Source organism: Dermacentor variabilis, chromosome 3 (assembly GCF_050947875.1).
Source record: "Dermacentor variabilis isolate Ectoservices chromosome 3, ASM5094787v1, whole genome shotgun sequence".
Classification (NCBI taxonomy): Eukaryota; Metazoa; Arthropoda; class Arachnida; order Ixodida; family Ixodidae; genus Dermacentor; species Dermacentor variabilis.
The window spans coordinates 192,535,372-192,554,998 of record NC_134570.1 but is presented as its reverse complement, the minus strand read 5'-3'; the positions used below and the strand labels follow the sequence as shown (position 1 = coordinate 192,554,998).

Sequence of the window (19,627 nt, the reverse complement as noted above, 5' to 3'; positions counted from 1 at the left end):
TGCACAGGTTACGTGCCTCATGTTATAAACGTGTTGAGCTTAGTATGCGAGAGCAGCAGTAGTACACAAGCTGCGAACTAATTTAATGTACTGGCTGCAGTGTCACGCACAACTTAAATTTGATGAAGTCTCTTCATGCTTCAAAGAGGATTAGTCAAATGACTCTAATCTAACGTTTTTATATGTGATATGACTTTAGAAGTTTCAATATAGTGCGCTCAATTGATCAGTATTTATTTTGTAAGGCAAAGCAGAGTATAAATCTACATACATGTTGTAATCGGTCATATTGTGTGACCCATTTTTTGAAGCACGACTGTCAAATGGCGTCCAAAAATGCTCACAGGGATGTCAGTTACCTGCGTTGTGTTTCAGCTTTCAGCTCCATAAGTGTGATGAGTTCATATTTCTCATTAAAGTGCTAAAACTTCTTACTTTTGTTTGTGCTAATCCATATGTAGAATGCAATTAACCGGTATCAACGCACACGCATTGTTAAAGGAGTACTGACGGAAAAAGTTCATGTCCCGCTTCTTCTTTTTGTTGCGGGGCGGGGGGGGGGGGGGGGGGAGGTAGCTGCCGAGTCTGCAGTTAGGGTGCGGTATGGTTGACCTACGGTACGAAGCCGCAATTCCTCGAGAGCGCCACAAATGAGCAATTACAGGGCCTTTTTTAAGGCCCGTGCAAAACGCTCGTCAAGCACACCGCCAGCCTCGGACGTGAACAAAGTTACTTCTTACGGTACCGAAAGTGCAGCTGGTGGGTATGTGGTGCTTGAAAGGCATGCAATGAGCATTTCACCGAAGGCTGCCAAACTGCCCCCTCGGATTGGTTAATTCCCTTCGAAACGCACGGGGACGCTGTCTCACCGCTCTCTCCATCGAGTGTTGAATGAACTCAGCTTTACGAACCACGACCACGGTGTGAATGTACGCGTCAGTGGTATCTGGTAACACGACACAGCCACAACAGGTTTCGGTGACTTGATGGGTAATCTTATCCACGTCCGAATCCGCGCTGGTCTTGGCGCGCGTTATTTAATTGTCGTATTAAAAGGTGACGAAATTATTTATTGCTGACGCACTCGGTGAAGGGTTTATGTACTTTATCGAGGGCTCCTCAATAACGTGACAAAAACAAGACAAACATTTTCTGTCAGTACTCCTTTCAATTTTGCAAGGCTTATATTTGGTAGTCACAAATCTTCTAGCTATTTCCAAAACTCGCGCGTAATAGCCTGATGTAAAGCGCGTGCTTAACAGCAGGTCGAAGCTATATATCATTGAGATATATGTTAGGTATGCGATAAGTTTCTTAAGTATGCGCTTTTTGTTTTTATTTATTGAGCTGGGCCGTTTGCCAGCCTCAGGCACTATTTCATAGTGCCTGCATCTTTTCAAGCTAAAGTACCATATAACTCGTGAAGCGAAAATTCCGGCGGCGTAGCCGGAGATGATACAAGTCGCGCGATCACAGAGACGCGCTCGTACCGCTGCTAACGTGTTCATCGTCGTCGTCTTTCACAGCTGGCTCCGGTGCTGCTCATTATGCTATAGTGTTCCCATACTGCCCCTCCTTTTGCGAAGGCGCTGAGGGCACTGATCGACTGGCAGTTGGTGCGGCGATTTTGGTGAGTTATTCCGTGCGCTCCGATGGACAAACCTTCGACGCAGATTATTCAAAAAGTCACGTGGTCAGTGAGAGGGACCGCGCCGGTGGCCGGTCTATATGCAGGGTGCTTCAGCGAATACTTTAAAAATATTTTAACCGTTGCCTGTGGCAGAAAGCACAATTCGAGTTCACCAACTGGTCTACTCGAAGAGGCGGACATTAGTTGAACAAAAACTGAAATGTACAATCGAATAATTAACAAAAATTCAACGATTTTTTAACTACTTACCTTATGGCTCATATTGAAAATAAATTCTAGCCGTGGTGTTTCCAAGGCGCATCCACTTAGAATGAATTCTCAGGATGACACCAGTTTCAATATGTTAATTCCCCATCCCTACGGAGAAATCCACTGGCGTTTCAGTTACTTTCTTAAGAAAACCTCGTCTTATACATTGGCTTATAAAATTAACCGGAACGTCACAGCATTTCACCGCAAATTTCAGCAATTATCTCGAAACTGGTGTCATCCTGACAGTCAGTTCCAGGCGGATCCACCTTGCGAACTCCACACTTACAGTTTGTAAATTGCAATATGGGCCATAAGTTAATTAGTTAAAAACTTACTTGGTAATTTTTTTTAATTAGTCGATTATGCATTTCAATATTTATTGCAAGCTATGTCCGCCTCTTGGACATGACCTGTCTCCCTCGACGAGCCGACCTCAGCATGTCGTAAGAGAGGAAGGTGCGCTACCTCATGCGCGGAGTGAAAGAGCAGCTGTTCGGTGGTCTTGTACAGACTCCCCCTAAGACTGTCTCCGGATCTTTTTCCGTGCCCGTAACCAATGAACGGGCTGTTTGGCAGCGGCCACCATCATAATAACTCCAAGTGAACACTGCCTCACCTACGGTCTTCTTCGGAGTTCTCGGGGCCGATGTCGATTTCATTCGAGAGCTCATCTGTTCCGTCATCAGCGAAGAACTCCAGAAGCTCTCGCTACCATCATGGCCGACGATCGGCTCTTTGTCCAGAGTTGTCCGTGAGAAAGTCCAGCATGCGCTACGAGAACCACCCTTCAACGCAGAAACTCAACCACTAAGAACTGACATCCCCCGAAGATCTTATTTGCAAGCTTTGAGGAGACCTGCCCCACCTTCCCCTCCGCTTCGCACCGCGTCCCCGGCCATGCTACAGTCGGTCCAAGCGACCTCGTATTACAACGACCCTCGACAGATCCCAAGGGAATCAGGCGTATGGCGGGCACCGGACCGCCGTCCACTTCGCTTTCACTGAGGCGAAGCTAGGCATGTCTACCGATAGAGCTCATATCGAGAGCTCGGGCTAGGCAAATTTTTAGCGAACTCCGCAACCCAGGTTCGGCCAGCGTCCTCTTGAAATTGGACTATACGTTTGCCAGCGGCGCGGATCCTTATCAGCTCGACACCAGTTACGGTCCTCATCACCGCGGCAGTTTTCTCCGACTGGCCGTACGTATTCGAGAAGTGTGGTGTAGGGTCGGTCGAGCAGCCCGCGTCGCGAAAACTAATGACAGCGACCTTCGGGGCCGCCCAGTTTGGACATACTCAAGGACCCCTATTGACGCGTACGCGAACCAAGGATACATCGACGACGGCAGTACCTGCTGATTTCAGAGGAATAATTTCCTTGGACATTGTTGCAATGGCCGACGGTCACGAAGTGAGTATTTTAGTAGGCACTGGAGGGGATTACTCAAAATCAGGGAAAAACTGGCCACCCATCTGAAGAAAGCGACGACACCTGGAAATCGAACATCAGTTCGTACAGCTGGCGGGCACATCGCCACCCCACTCGGCATTGACAACAGATTCGCGTCTTTACGTTTGTTGCTACCTTGAACATTGTGCCTCAGTGTTCGCAAGACCTATTCATCGGCAAGGACTTTCCCAGAAAGCACAGAGCTATCATCGACATTCGATGACGCCTCGTAACTTTCTCGGCAAACAGCGCCGCAGCAACGAACGACACCAACCACCATCGAGCAGCTCCATCTCCTCGACAACGCTAACGCTTTACCACTGCGTGCAAATGATGTGCTTCAAGTGGCATGTGACGGATTATTACACGGTGAAATAGTCGCAGAAGGCAATCGCTCTGTCCTGCTTTCGCAAGGTGTTTGCATAGCAAGAACCTCATCGACCTCCATGACTGCCACTGTGAGGTTCTTGTCACGAGCTTCAGCTACAAACACCACACCTTTTCCTCGGTACTGTCATCTCCTGCGCCGACCCGATAGCCGATGTCACTGAGTGTTTTGTTTCCGAGGAATTGGCACTCATGAAGCACCTCCATGCAATATCGGCATCAATCCGATGCTTCTTGAAGAGAACAAACAACCCCTGCGCGAGCTGTTGCTCGAGTTCCATACTTGCTTCGGATTGTCATCGAAGATACGTCATACATCGATTACGAAACACCGTATCACATAAGACGATGCACACACTATACGGCAACGGCCTTATCCCGAACCAAACGCCATGCGATTCAAACGTAGGCGAAAGAAATGCTTCAAGACGGCGTAATACAGCCTTCATGCAGTCCCTGGTCATCGCCATTGTCGTTTTTGTTAAAAAGAAAGATGCCACCCATCGGTTTTGTGTTGACTACTGGAAGCTCAACAACGTCACAAAGAAATACGTGTACTCGTTCCTTCGTGTTGAAGATTATCTGAACAGGCTGAGGAGCAGGAAGTATTTCTCTGTCGATCTCAAGAGCGGCTATTGGCGGATTTAAATAGATTAGCGGGACCGCGAGAAAACTGCTTTTGCAACGGCGGGCGGCGTTCGTGAGTTTAGAGTGCTTCCTTTCGACCTCTGAACCGCTCCAGCCACATTCCAGCGAAAGATTGATACCGTTCTCGCTGACCTTAAATAGAAAAGGCGCCTCTTCCATCTAGATGATGTCATTGCTTTTTTAGAAACTTTTTACAAGCACCTTTGTTGCCTTCAGAATATATTCGAAGCCATTTCATCGGCTGACCTCCCACTCAAGCCTGAGGAATGCCATGTCACTTACGAAGAAACGAAGTTCATCGGTCACGTCGTGAGCGCTGTTGGAGTGCGGTCCGATACCGATAAGGCTGCTGGCGTAGCCGCTTTTCCAAATCCAACCGACAAGAAAAGTGTCCGGCGATTCTTCGGTCTTTTGGCGTATTATCGACGCTTCATTGCAAACTTTTCCAAGATTGCACAGCCGCTATTTCGCCTTACGCGTCACGACACACCATTCCTCTGGACTGATGAACAACAGAGCGTTTTTGTGGTGCTACAACGTCGATTGTCTTCTCCTCCCTTGCTCGGTCATTTCGACGAGGTCGCTGACAGAGAAGTACGCACTGACGCCAGCAATATCGGTCCTGGAGCTATTCTGGCGCAAAGGCAAGACGACGGGACCGAACGAGTTATAGCCTACGCGAGCCGCAGTCAGTCACGCGCCGAGTCCTATTATTCCACCTCAGAGAAGAAGTGCCTCGCTGTCATTTGGGCTAGTTTAGGCAGTATCTGTACGGGCGGCCATATAAAGTTGTGACCGAACATTACACTTTGTGCTGGATGGCCAACCTCCGAGATCCTTCTGGACGAGTGGCACGTTGGAGTCTGCGACTCCAGGAATTTACCATCGCTATCGTATACAAGTCAGGCACAAAACATGAAGATTATGACACGCTATCGCGAGCACCTGTTGAATGTAAGCATCCAGACGAGGAAGACTGCAGCGCCTTCCTGGGAGCTCTCAATGAGCCGGAACTGCTCGCTAAACAGAGATCAGACGCTGAGTTAAGGCCCATCATCGATCACTTAGAAGGCGGCATCGCGTCCAATACTCGCCCTTTTTCTCGAAGTATGTCGCCAGTTCGCCTCCGAGAGCGCACTTTATACAAAACAAACACAGGTACCGGTGAAAAATCCTATCTTCTTGTAGCGCCTCAAGCCGTTCGCGACATCTTAGCGTGCCAAGACGAGCCGACATCTGGAGACTTGGCTACTCAAGGACTCTGGACAGGGTGCGACAACTGTACTACTGGCCTAGACTGGCTGCTTGCGTCAAACGCTGCATGAAAGGATGTAGGGAATGCCAGCACCGCAAGTCACCGCACTTGAAGCCTGCAGGTATTCTACAGCCTATGTACCCACCCTGTACGCCGTTCGATCAAGTTGGAATGGACCTTCTTGGCCCATTTCCCTTGTCTTCTTCCTGAAGCAAGTGCATCTTGGTCCCAACTGATTACTTCACGCGTTATGGTGAGACGGAGGCACTACCATGCGGGACAGCATCTGATGTTTCCCAGCTTTTTATGCATCACATTATGCTTCGGCATGGCGCATCGTCATTCATCATTATTGACCAAGGGACGGTATATACGGCGAAGCTTCTGGACGATATGTTAGACCTTATCATAAGAAGCCAGCAAACATGTTATGATATGATTAATAAAAATTTGGCGCCTCAGTTAACCCCGTTTTTTCTCGTTTAACTTTAGGCTGAGTTACACGAGTCATCGGAAGTCCAATGCATACCACCATCAGACTTTCGGCTTGACAGAAAGACTAAACAAAACGCTGGCAGACATGATCTGTATGTACGTGGATGTGTAACACAATACGTGGAACTATATCCTGCCGTACGTAACGTTTGCGTGCAACACTGCCACGCAGGAAACTACACGATTCACGCCATTTCGCCTTGTTTATCGTCGAGATCTTCAAACTATGCTAGATCCCATGATTCCGTATGAAGACATCGATCAGCTGGACCAGTTAGCTCCTGACGTCGAGGACTACATTCAGCGTGCTGAGGAAGCACGCAATCTGGCCCGTGTGCACAAAAGACAGCAGCAGTGTGCAGATGCAATAAGGTACCACCTCCTCCATCAAGAAGTTAACTATTCAACCTGCTGACCAAGTTTGGGAAGTTTGGGTTCGGACCTCCATAAGACGACGAGGCCTCAGCGAGAAACTCGTAAGCAAATACTTCGGACCATACCAAGTACTAAGGCGTGTAAGCAACGTGAACTATGAAGTAATTCCAGACCGAGAAGTGCCATCGCCTAAAAGCGCCGATTACAACATGCACAGATTGTACATGTCGTCCGTCCAAAGCCGTATTTTACGCGCTGATGTTAAAGTCGTGTACTGGTAAAGCGAACCTCTTTTTTTGTGTAGTCGCATCCACCAAAGAACTATGAACCGAGTTTTTCTTTTTAATTCCCTACTGCAGAACTTATTTTTTTGGCTCTTGTGCATACCCATACAGCGTGTTTCTTTCGATTTGTGTACGTGTGTGTGTGTGTGTGTGTGTGTGTGCGTGCGTGCGTGCGTGCGTGTGTGTGTGTGTGTGTGTGCGTGCGTGCGTGCGTGTGTGTGTGTGTGTGCGTGTGTGTGTGTGTGTGTGTGTGTGTGTGTGTGTGTGTGTGTGTGTGTGTGTGTGTGTGTGTGTGTGTGTGTGTGTGTGTGTGTGTGTGTGTGTGTGTGTGTGTGTGTGTGTGTGTGTGTGTGTGTGTGTGTGTGTGTGTGTGTGTTTGTCTATGTGTGTGTTTGTGTGTATGTGTTTGTGTAACTTTTGTTTGAGCATCTAGTCGATGCTTTATTCGGAGGGAGAATAATGCCATCCGGTATTTTGAGCCATCAAACGGTCAGCATAGCGTGCCCAGAACAAACAGCGAAGAAGACGATGAGGGAGACAAAGATCCCGTGCGAGCCCCAGAACAGTTCCTTCGCACATCACTGCAGCCAGATATAGGTAATTTTCCTTGAGCGAAGACAAAACAACCCTGTAATTAGCAAAATCTACAGATTTTTGTTCTTGGAAACGGAAATGGTGCCCTAACTGAAAATTCGAAGTTTCATTTACTAGGCTGCGTTGCTGTATTCCAACACTTAATCTTTACTTGCACAGATGTGGTCTGGCGGTATCCCCTCTATGCCACCTCTGCAATAAACCGGAATCTATAGATCATCTTTTATCATGTCGGTGGTTTTCTACTCATCAAAAACTATGTCTAGAAATTCCACTTCAAAATTTAGGATTGCCTTTAAGCAGTACTGTTATACTCTCCCTTAGAGCAACAGTACTGGGATATAGCAACAGGAACGTTTGCCTAGCCAATTATAATTTTCTATGTGGCACAAAAAGAATGCCTTGTTAATAGTTCTTAGTTTCAACAATTGATTTATTTCTACTTCAGTTTAGAAAATTCAAAAATAAAAGCACAAATTCACAGTTTGAATCTTACTATTATTCATATTTTAACTTACACAAGTTTAAGTATATCCGTTTTTATTACTCTCTTTATGGTATTCCTATCAACGCAAGGCTTACTATAGTATTGATCAATACTTTATCTCATTTATTCACAGTTTATTTCTCATCTTGGATTATATATTTACTTTCCTTTTTTGTTATTTATTTATTAACCAATTTCTTTTATTTATTGAATCATATTACCATCCGATTCGTGGCCTATCCCCCATAGTGGGTTTGTGCCATTATTTGAGCCTTCATCATCATCATCATCATCATCATCGTCATCTTCACCGTTCCTTTGTGTCTGGCTGCTGTTATGTTGCCTACTCTTGTCTATGTGCGTATATATATATATATATATATATATATATATGTTGTGGCGGCAGCGGCAGGCGGCAGGGGCCCGGCGTCCGGAGAGCGCGCGGCGAGGGAGACGCGGAGACAACTGCTCCCGATGAAACCAGACAAAGGACTCGGCCGGCAAGCGGCCGTTTATTGCACGTAGACTTCACTCACCACATGTCACCTCCTGATTGGTCACTGCTAGACACATGACCGAAGGGGGGTGCGCCATCTAGCTAGATTAGACCGGAACATGAATGAATGGTTAACCGGAGATCTCTCAGAGGGAGACACTATATCATATCATCCCCCCCCCTGGAAAACGAAGTAACCATACAGTGAAACGCGCACACAAGGCACATGCACTTAAGTCCAAGAACAATTTCAGTCCGTCCCCCAAGTTCACGCACACGCGCACCTGTCTTGGGGCACCATAACACAGGCAGTCATTGCAGAACTTCCGGTGCGTTTAGCACTTCACAAAAATATACAGGTATCACGCTGCATTGCAAACAGCCCAACACAAAATCCGACAAGAAACACAGGGCACAAGTCTCAGTGTACCGCACCAAAGAAAACACATTTTACAGCTGTGTTAAACGAAGCAACATGTGACCTGTCTTTGTAATGTCACAGCGAGGCCCCTAGCCGTGGCATTTCAAAGACGGCAATACGCCCTACACTCAAGAAACAAAATCATCGAGCCACGGAGGTCGTTTCCTGTTACGATGAGGACGTGTGCGTACCTTAGAAGAACTTTGGGGGTTGCGACGCGTATCGGTTGACTTTGAAGACCCAGTCGTCCCACTATTGTTTCCCTCCCCCTGGTTTGACAACTGAATGTGGTTGTCGCTCAAAGCTGGAGAGGGTTGCCCGGGAAGCTCCTCTCGACGTCCCAACAAGTCCTGGGAGGCTACCGATTCCCTCACGGAATCAGAGACGACTGCTGACTGTGTAGACTCGGAAGTGATACAGCCAGACGAGCTACTTAGCTGCTCCTTAGTACTATGAAGAGAAGATGTAGCTGTAGACAAGTCATCGGAATGACTATCCCAGTTTGAGTGTGAGTACAAAAGGCTTCTATTACTTGTAGACAATGTACTATCTGCTGAATCCTTTACTACTAGGGTTAACTTAGATGCATTCCACGTCTTCCCATCACTGAGTACAAAAGTAGATGGTCCTGTCTGGGCCTTAACTGTAAGAGGTTTACTGTACTTAAAAAATCCTTCGAGTTAAATCTTATTTTGATGGTGTCTCCCACCTTGATACGTGTTGCCTGAGCACCTCTACGTTTGTCTACATACTGCTTGGTTTGCCACTGTTTCTGCGAGACTCTTTCTAGAACTTGAGACACAAAACTGTCCTGTTCCCGTAGGTCTACACAGAGCCGCATGGTTCCATCCTTCTTGCGCACCACCACGAGTGGAGACACCCGCTCAGAAGCCTAGACGCGCTCGATGACGTCGCAGTCCTCGAGATATCGCAGTTCATTTGCGACCTGGTCACGGAGAGCCAGTGGTAGTCGGCGCAACTTTGAAGATACTGGTTTCACCCCTTGCTGCCGATGAATTCGGTGCACAAAGTTTTTGACGAGACCCAACTCACCACCGAAGAGGTGATTAAAACCCGGAGGTACACCTGTGGGGCTCTGTACTGAAGGAAGCGATGCCAGGCAGCATGTCAGCGAAGTGCCGTCGATCTGTATACCCAAGCGTTGGATGGCGTCTAGACCCAGCAGTGATGATCATGTAGTCGTTACGTGGAATGTGACGGAGCATGACCTTTGGAAAAACTGGACAGTGGCTTGAAACAAACCTTGAATGTCGATGCGATGCTTGGAGAAATTTCTGAAGTCCACTGTTGTTTTTGACAGCGTGTGCTGTCCACCAAAGTGATTTCTGAAATCTTCGGCAGTCATCAATGACACAGATGCTCCCGTATCCACCAGCAGTCGCATGGAGACTCTACGCTAACTGCGACCGGAACTTCCAAATCTTTTTTAGTTTCAATAGCGCTTACCGTCAAGACAGACGCGGACGGCTGCCCTGCGGAAGTTAATGAAGACAGCGTCTCTGCGGAAGAGCCGTGTTGCACAGCTGTTCGTGTCTTTCGGCATACTGAAGCGAAATGGCCCAACGTGTGGCAGGCGTAGCAGCACCAATTTCTTGCTGGACAATTCTTGTAAGACGCGATATGCTTCGTGCTGCCACACCGATCGCCTGCACCAGGGTTTCCGAAGGAGCCTCGTGCGAAATGTCGACCATCTTGGCGGCTTCTCGGAAGAAGTCGGCCATCTTGGCGGCCTCCTGGAAGAAGTGTGTCATCTTGGCCCGTCGACGGAACGCCATGTTTGGATGCCTCGATCCTTCGTACATTTTCAGAGACGAACGCGCGGTTCGCTCGATGCAGAACTTCTAATGAGCGTCCAATTTCTTCCGCCTTGTCCAGGGAAAGGTTTTCGCCATGGGCTAATAACTTTTCGCAAACGCTGGCGTTCGCCACTCCATGTATTAACTGGTCTCGGACGCGCTCATTGTAGGTCGTGCCGAAATTGCACTGGACTGCCTTTTCCTTCAGTGCGGTCACGAATTCAAGAAATCCTTCTCCCTCAAACTGCCTTCAACTGGTGGATTCGTGCTTTTCGCCAGAACATTTGTTGACGCGGCGAACAGCCGGTCAAGACGCTGCAAGAGTTTCTGGAACTCCGATGCTGCCGGACCGTATCGAGTGACGCTGACGCTGCTCCGGTCAACTGCCTTGCTGCTTCCTGCTCCTCGTTAGCAAAATACTTGCGTTGTCCTTCTCGCCCGAGAGCGCTAACGAGCACGGACGCTCGCTGCGCGACCGTCCAGTCGCCACCGCCGGCCGCTTCAAGGTGGGCCTGGAAAATTTGTTTGCATCTGTACCACGCGTGGTGAAGAGGAAGACGAAGAAGGCGCTCTTGTGTCGGCTGTGCGCATGATCAGCGTTCATCTACTGCCAGTAGTACTAGACTGTGCCTAGTGCCTCGTAATAAATCATCTTATTACATTTGGTGGAAGGTGCTGCACTCCCCGACCTCACCCTGGAACTTCGCAGCCGAACTTTAACATCTGCTCCAGCCGCTACTATGAACGACGCTCCCAACAATCCGCTTGGCGCATCTGCCGCTCCTGTCATGTGCGGCGCCGTGCAACGGCAGCGGGACCCTCCTGTTTTTAGTGGCTCAGGTGAGACTGACGTAGAAGATTGGCTCTCTACCTACGAGCGCGTCAGTGAACACAACAAGTGGGATGATCCGACGAAGCTCCGTAGCGTCATCTTCTATCTTGCTGACGTTGCGAACCTCTGGTTCCACAATCACGAACGGGAACTGCAAACCTGGTCCGCTTTCAAAACTGCATTCGCGGCAGTCTTCGGTCGCCCAGCCTTGCGAAAACTCCGTGCTGAATAACGCCTCCGCCAGCGCGCTCAACAGCCCGGCGAGACTTATACTAGTTACATAGAGGATGTCGTTGATATTTGCGCTCGCGTCGATTCCACCATGACTGAAGAAGACAAGGTGAAGCACATCCTCAAGGGCATCGAGGACGACGCATTTCAAATGCTCCTGGCGCGGAACCCTACTTCTGTCGCAGCTGTCGTCACTCTTTGCCAGAGCTTCGATGAGCTGCGTCGACAAAGGGTCCTTGCGCGCAGCGCTCTCGCACCTGGCGACTCTCTATCGAACCTCACGCTTCGCTCAAACCCCACGCCAGCAGCATTGCTCTCTGTTGAGATAAAGGATTTCATTCGTGAGGAGGTGGCGCGCCAATTGTCTATGCTGCCTCTCAACGATGGACCTCCCCTGCCTGACACATCTCTGGCTGCTCCCATTAGGCGGGCCATTCGCGAGGAACTTGCTGGGTCTTTACCTTTCGCCCAACCCTGCCCTCCCGTGGCTGCACCTCTGACTTATGCCGAAGTCGCCGCGCGACCTGCGCCGCCGACGTTCTCGTTTCCGGCGCCAATGCGACTTCCAGCTGCACCTCCTCCCGCGTCGCCTCCCGTTCCATCTCGACGCCCAGTTCATACCTCTTGGCGCACACGCGACAACCGACCCATATGCTTCGCTTGCGGTGTCGCCGGTCACGTTGCGCGCTTCTGCCATCGTCGTATGCCAGCTGCTAACGCTACTGTCGCACCACCTGGATATGCCTATTCCCACGATACCGCCGGGCATGCGATGCTTCCCGACCACGAGTTTTCGCCGCCTCCTCGACGCCCTGTCGGCACCCATCGTTCGCCATCGCCACGTCGTCGCTCACTTTCCCCCTTACGTCGCCGCCAGTCACCTAGCGAGGGAAACTAGTTGCTGCAGTTCCGCAGGCACGAACTGCAAGCTTCGCGACTTCTACAAGGCCTGCACAGTCGCCACGCAATTTATTGGACGTTTTGGTCGAAGGAACCGCCGCAATTGCGCTTATTGATACTGGGGCTGCAGTTTCTGTTATCGACGAAAAGCTTTGTCGCAGCCTCCATAAGGTCACAACGCCGTTGTCTGGTATGCTTCTAAGCACCGCGACTGCGCAGCATATAGCCCCGGTCGCTCAATGTACTGCAAGGGTGGTCATCGAAGGCATTGTCTACGTTGTTGAATTTCTCGTGTTGTCATCATGTTCACATGACATTATACTCGGCTGGGACTTCTTGTCTCACCATCGTGCCATCATCGACTGCGCCCGGGCCGAAGTAGCGCTTTTCCCGCTTGCCGATGCCCCGCTGCCTGACCCTTCTGAACAAAAAGCCTCCAAGCTCACTATTATGTCCGATACGGACATACCACCCGACATGTGTGTGCTTGTGCCCGTCTCTTGCTCTACCACGCCAGACGCTACAGTACTTTTTACACCGTCGCCGATTTTTCTACGTCGCAAGGCCCTACCTCTGCCATTTGCCGTCCTCACCACTGTGTCTGGATTATCCTCAATGCTTGTGTGTAACCCGTCTCACTACCATGTGTCGTTACTGCGCGGCGAATCACTCGGTCGTGTTCAGCCCCTTGACCCGCTTCACATTCTCGCTGTTTCCGACGACACGGCCTGTTATGAACTCGACGCCCTCACTTCTCCTGTGCTATGGACATCATCCTCATCATTGTCGTCGTCGTCGTCAAACGTTCTTGAATCTGTCGTAGACGCCGATCTGCCGCCTCCATATCGCCAGCAAGTCTTCGCGCTTCAGAATTTTCGCTCGTCGTTTGACTGTGACCAACCATCTCTGGGGCGTACGGCAACCGTCACTCACAGCGTACACACTGGTTCCCATCCTCCGTTACGCCAGCGACCATACCGCGTGTCGGCAGCCGAGCGGAAGATCATTAACGAGCAGGTCGACGACATGCTGCACCGTGGCGTCATTCGCCCTTCCCACAGTCCTTGGGCGTCTCCTGTAGTATTAGTACGCAAGAAGGACGGGTCAATACGCTTCTGTGTGGATTACCGTCGACTCAATAAGATCACTCGTAAAGATGTCTATCCGCTGCCTCGGATAGATGACGCCCTCGACTCCTTGCAAGGCGCAGAGTACTTCTCATCTTTGGATCTTCGCTCCGGCTATTGGCAAGTGCCGATGGCAGATGATGACTGTGAGAAGACAGCTTTCATCACGCCCGATGGCTTGTACGAATTTACCGTAATGCCATTCGGGCTATGCAACGCGCCCGCTACTTTCGAGCGTATGATGGACACCATCCTTCGCAACTACAAGTGGAAAACATGTCTGTGCTACCTTGATGATATCGTGGTGTTTTCGCCAGATTTCCCGACGCACCTCGTTCGCTTGCGTGAGATACTGACCTGCCTCACCTCTGCTGGCCTCCAACTTAACATCAAAAAGTGCCGTTTTGCTGCTCGCAAGTTAACAATGTTGGGTCACATTGTATCGAAGGACGGCGTGCTTCCTGACCCAGCCAAGCTTCGCGCGGTCGCAGAGTTTCCGACGCCCACTACTCTTAAGGCGCTCCGCAGCTTTATAGGGCTCTGCTCTTACTTTCGGCGTTTTGTGCGCAATTTCGCGACTATCATCGCACCACTGACCAATTTGCTTACCGCTACCAACGGCATCTCCGCGTGGTCAACTTCCTGTGACGAAGCCTTCCAGCAACTACGTCGCCTACTTACTTCGCCACCGATTCTTCGACACTACGATCCCACAGCGCCTACAGAGGTACATACGGACGCCAGTGGTATCGGACTTGGTGCAGTCCTCGCACAACGGAAAGACGGCTATGACGAGTACGTCGTCGCGTATGCGAGCCGAACTTTAAAGAAGGCAGAAGCCAACTACTCAGTAACCGAAAAGGAGTGCTTGGCCATTATTTGGGCGCTCGTCAAATTTCGTCCATACCTATATGGTCGCCCTTTTGACATTGTCACCGACCACCATTCACTTTGCTGGCTGTCCTCGTTGAAGGATCCGTCAGGTCGCCTAGGGCGATGGGCACTCCGCTTACAAGAATATGATATCCGCGTTGTCTACCGATCGGGCAGAAAGCACTCTGACGCCGATGCGCTTTCCCGATCGCCGCTACCTTGTGATGTGGCTTCAGTCTCTCCGCTCTTCGCATCCATGTCAGCCTTCAACGTCGCTGATATGCCGGACGAGCAGCGTAAGGATCCCCTGCTTTCAACTATGCTGAATTTTCTCCACGACCCATCCGCCACACCCTCTTCTCGAACACTTCGTCGCCACGCCGCTCACTTTACTGTCCGCGACAACGTTCTTTACCGCAGAAATTATTTGCCTGATGGTCGCAAATGGCTCCTGGTGATACCACGAAACATGCGTTCTGACATATGCGCTTATTTTCATGCTGCTCCTCATAATGGTCACGCCGGTGTTCTGAACACGTATACTCGGCTAAGGCAGCGTTTCTACTGGCACGGCATGTATCACTTCGTGCGCCAGTACGTACGCGCTTGCACGGCGTGCCAACGGCGTAAAATTCCACAGCGCCCTCCTGGTGAGCTACAGCCGCTGCCCTGCCCGGCTCGGCCCTTCGATCGCGTCGGCATAGACCTATACGGGCCACTTCCCTGCAGTTCCTCGGGTAACCGATGGATAATTGTAGGTGTCGACCACTTGACGCGCTACGCCGAGACTGCCGCACTCCCGGCAGCCTCTGCGCGCGAAGTTGCGTTCTTCATCTTGCGGAACTTCGTTCTTCGACATGGCGCACCACGCGAACTGCTCAGCGACAGGGGACGTGTCTTCTTGTCCGAAGTCATCCAAGCCCTTCTCGCTGCATGCAGCATCGTTCACCGCAAGTCTACAGCCTACCACCCGCAAACGAATGGCTTGACAGAGAGGTTCAACCGCACACTCGGTGACATGTTGACTATGTACGTCGCCTCGGATCACAGTAACTGGGACACTGTTTTGCCGTTCGTCACGTATGCCTATAATACGGCCACACAAGCTACCACTGGCTTTTCGCCTTTTTTTCTGCTGTATGGACGAGAGCCCTCGTGTGCTATGGACACAATGCTCCCATACCGACCCGATGCTTCCGAATGCACGGCTGTGTCTGAAGCCGCCAAATACGCCGAGGACTGTAGGCATCTGGCGCGAACCCTTACGACCGCTGCTCAAGGTCGTCAAAAGCTGCGGCGTGACAGTGACGCGCTTACACCAGTTTTCCCGACTGGTTCCCTTGTTTGGTTGTGGGTCCCGCCTCACAGCCCTGGCCTTTCGACCAAACTCCTTGCACGCTATGATGGCCCCTACCGCGTCATAGACCGTACCTCCGCTGTCACCTATGTTGTAGAACCTGTGACACCTTCACCCGACCATAGGCATCGCGGGCGTGACACGGTTCATGTCAACCGACTTAAGCCGTACTATGACCCCCTCATCCTACCTACGCCGTAAGTCGCCAGGATGGCTCCTCTTCTCTCCCGGGGGCCATTGTGGTGAAGAGGAAGACGAAGAAGGCGCTCTTGTGTCGGCTGTGCGCATGATCAGCGTTCATCTACTTCCAGTAGTACTAGACTGTGCCTAGTTCCTCGTAATAAATCATCTTATTACACACGGAATAGACGGCGGGCCAGGCAACTCAAGGAAAACGGTCAGGTTCATGGCGAGAGATACCATGACAGGTTTGAGACAAGCCGGGGCTTGCAGCAGCAACCGAGCAGGCAAGAGCAGTGGGGTCGACGAAGGCTTAGGCTCTGGAGCCTCGCGACGCCAAGTGCGTCGGCGGCGTTTGCATGCCGTGCAGACACAGGAAAGAACGCTTCACTTCCGAAGGTCGTTGATCCCCCGGAGCTTCGGCCGGAACCGGAGCGGGAATCCCATCCTCGTCGCCAAAAGATATTGTGTCGGCAGCGGCAGGCGGCGGGGGCCCGGCGTACGGAGAGCGCGCGGCGAGGAAGACGCGGAGACAACTGCTCCCGATGAAACCAGACAAAGGACTCGGCCGGCAAGCTGCTGTTTATTGCACGTAGACTTCACTCGCCAGATGTCACCTCCTGATTGGTCAATGCTCGACACATGACCGAAGGGGGGTGCGCCATCTAGCTAGACTAGACCGGAACATGCATGAGTGGTTAGCCGGAGATCTCTCAGAGGGAGACACCATGGCACTATATATATATATATATATATATATATATATATATATATATATATATATATATATGAATTACGTGGCTGAAATTACATGTGCGCACTCGCCATTAACCTTTTTTCTGTCTTTCTGCTCATTATATTTGTCTGATTTCTGTATTTCCCCAGTACAAACAGGGATCAGTCCGGTCGATCTGCCTATTTTTCATTCATTATTTTTTGTTTATATGTACATATGTGTTCTTTATTAATTCTATCTATGTATTTTTACATACTCCACATCAGGCAGGCCTTTTGGAATGGTGAGAGTGGCTTTTCATGAACAAAACGAAAAGACGATGGTATAAAGAACAAATCATAACAAAACATAATCAAGTATAATACATCATTTGAAAAGCGTATACAAATCGCTAAGTGTGCACACAATTTACAGGAAGCAACTAGTACCACCGGCTAAAGTCTCCGGAAATTCTATTTTCCCGTGGAACGAAACTGCTTTTGAAGACGTTACTCCGTGCAAGCATAGGTATTATGCTTAGTTCATACAAACTCCTACTTGACTTGGCAACAGCCTCGGCAAAGGCTGTTGCATCTATTCACTTCCACACGTCATTTATTAGTAGGCGTTGAACAAGTCCTGCGTTTGTCAGTCTTTTCGCCAGATTGGGAACAATGTTTAAGGTCTCTCATGTTTTTTTTTTTGCTACTTTCAGGAATTATCAACGAAGTACAATCTTCAGTGGGACAAAATACTCGAACTGGTTCGCGTAAGTAATGTTTGCGTATGTTACGTCAATAGGCACCGAGCGGATCATTGCCAAGGCTGACATTGCCACGAATATATGTCGCGCGATGCGCAATGCGCACTGCACTTACAACGGCTTCGGCAGAGTTTTGTGAGCCCGAGTTCGGTGCTGGTGCTCGCACTTGGTAAAATGAAGGAAGTTAATATTTCTCTACTGTCGCCTCCCGGTGTTCTTCCTTCGTTCAACATTCTGCGCGCTCTGCTCCAGCCGGTGACGCATGCTTACACGATGGGGCCAAAATTATCACTGACGTTCTATGACAAATGCAGCTGATGTATCACACCAGGCCCGATCTAGTACATCTGCGGCAGGTACAGATGAACTATTCGTCTCTCTTGTCAATATGTCCCAACTGAATATAGTGGCCATCCTTAGGCATTCGCAACCATCGTCTGGGAGTTTGTGGGCCTATGCTTGGAGTACTTCGCGCAGTGTTATTCAAAAGTGGTATAGCGTCACTTGCTCGGGCATTGTTCTCATTGGCATTGTTCGTCGCTGTTCAGGCGTGATAGCGAATACAATTGATACTCAATTATTAAAATGTGCTGGCCCAGTCTAGAAGATTGGCAGCGCCTTTTGGAGACAATGATGATAAGGCGACGCTGGCAACGTAGTTGCAGCCTCTTGCCGCCACCGCCTTTCAGCATATAAGCGCCGTCGGCGTGCCATAAAGGGCTTCTGCCCTTGTCAGCTATGGCGAGAAAAGAACTGAACCTGAAAATAATATGCGAGAGCGAGCATTCAGTCTGCTACTCTTTATTTTACAAGAGCACGTGAATGCTCCTTGCCAGAAACCTACCTGTCTTTAAATCACACGCACAGCTTTGAACTAAGGGCCTCTGCGGAAGGCCAGGGCCCTCCAAGACTGTTCATCTGGTCACGGAAAGTACGCGCAACGCTATGGGAGGGCTTCGTACAGCGCCCGCTGAGGACGCACCGCGGCGCTGGCGCAAGTGGAACCTGGACTGCAGCATACGCCGAACGGGCGCCGCGGGTGTTCTGTGCGTAAGCTCGCTATTGCGCAAGGGTCAACTGCCTGTCTCAACGTGTGAATATTGTCGACACAACGTGCGAATCGCCGCCCTCTCTCTGTACGGTGTTCATAAACATAAACGTGTTTAATTTAGAAACAACTACAACCCCTTGTTTCATCTGCAGGTTCAACTGCGTTCGTAACAGCGGCTTAATTTATTATTCACATTATACACTCGGACCACTCCATCGTCAGAAACGAAAAGAGCAAGTTCACGTCGCACTGTTATGTAATTGCAGGGGAAAAAACTTGCGTTCCACACTAACAAAGCTAACGAACTGATTACTAAACAAGAAAAGCTAAGCAACTTATTAACTAAACAAGCATGCAATTACTCAACTAATTATGAGTCTAATAACTAACCTTACTAATCTAACAACTACATTAACTAACTAAACTCAACAATAAGCAACGTAACAAACTATAGCAGCAAAACCAACTCAACCAATAAACTAATTACATTATTATGGCCAAGTAACAGACCAAGTAAATTAAGTGAACAAATAACTAACGAAACTAGCTAACTAATCAAACTAACAGAGCTAATAAAAGGATTAAGTTATGTAACTGAAACAACAAGGTTATGCACTAATAACCTACCTACTATAATGACTAAGCAAATATAATTAACTTACAACCTAATCAACTAATAACTAACAGACTGAACTAGCTAACCAGATATTTCTTACTTACCCAACGAACTAACTAGACAAAGTTTAAATAGAGACAGCCGAATGAAACAGTTTGTGCAAGCAAGCCTATACCAGGGGGAAGGGCCAACGTCAATCGTAAAACGGTGCCGTGTATAATTTAAACAGAAACACCTCGCACATTAAATCATATTACCAAATATTGCTCCTTCATGTTCACCTTATAAACATGCTAAAGTAAACGTATGAGAGGCACATTTCTCGTGAAAGCTTTGCGTGATAGCACAGCCCGGCCATCTTGCACGGCAGA

At 49.4% G+C, this 19,627-nt stretch overlaps 1 protein-coding gene across 1 annotated transcript in view; it reads left to right on the top strand.

Annotated features, from left to right (window-relative positions):
- The window catches only part of LOC142574375 (uncharacterized), an 88,662-nt gene that overhangs the window by 68,275 nt on the left and 760 nt on the right, over window positions 1–19,627 (top strand). The window contains exon 5 of the mRNA XM_075683473.1: window positions 17,542–17,595. Coding sequence (XP_075539588.1) covers window positions 17,542–17,595 — 54 coding nt within the window. The remainder of the gene's footprint in view (window positions 1–17,541; window positions 17,596–19,627) is intronic.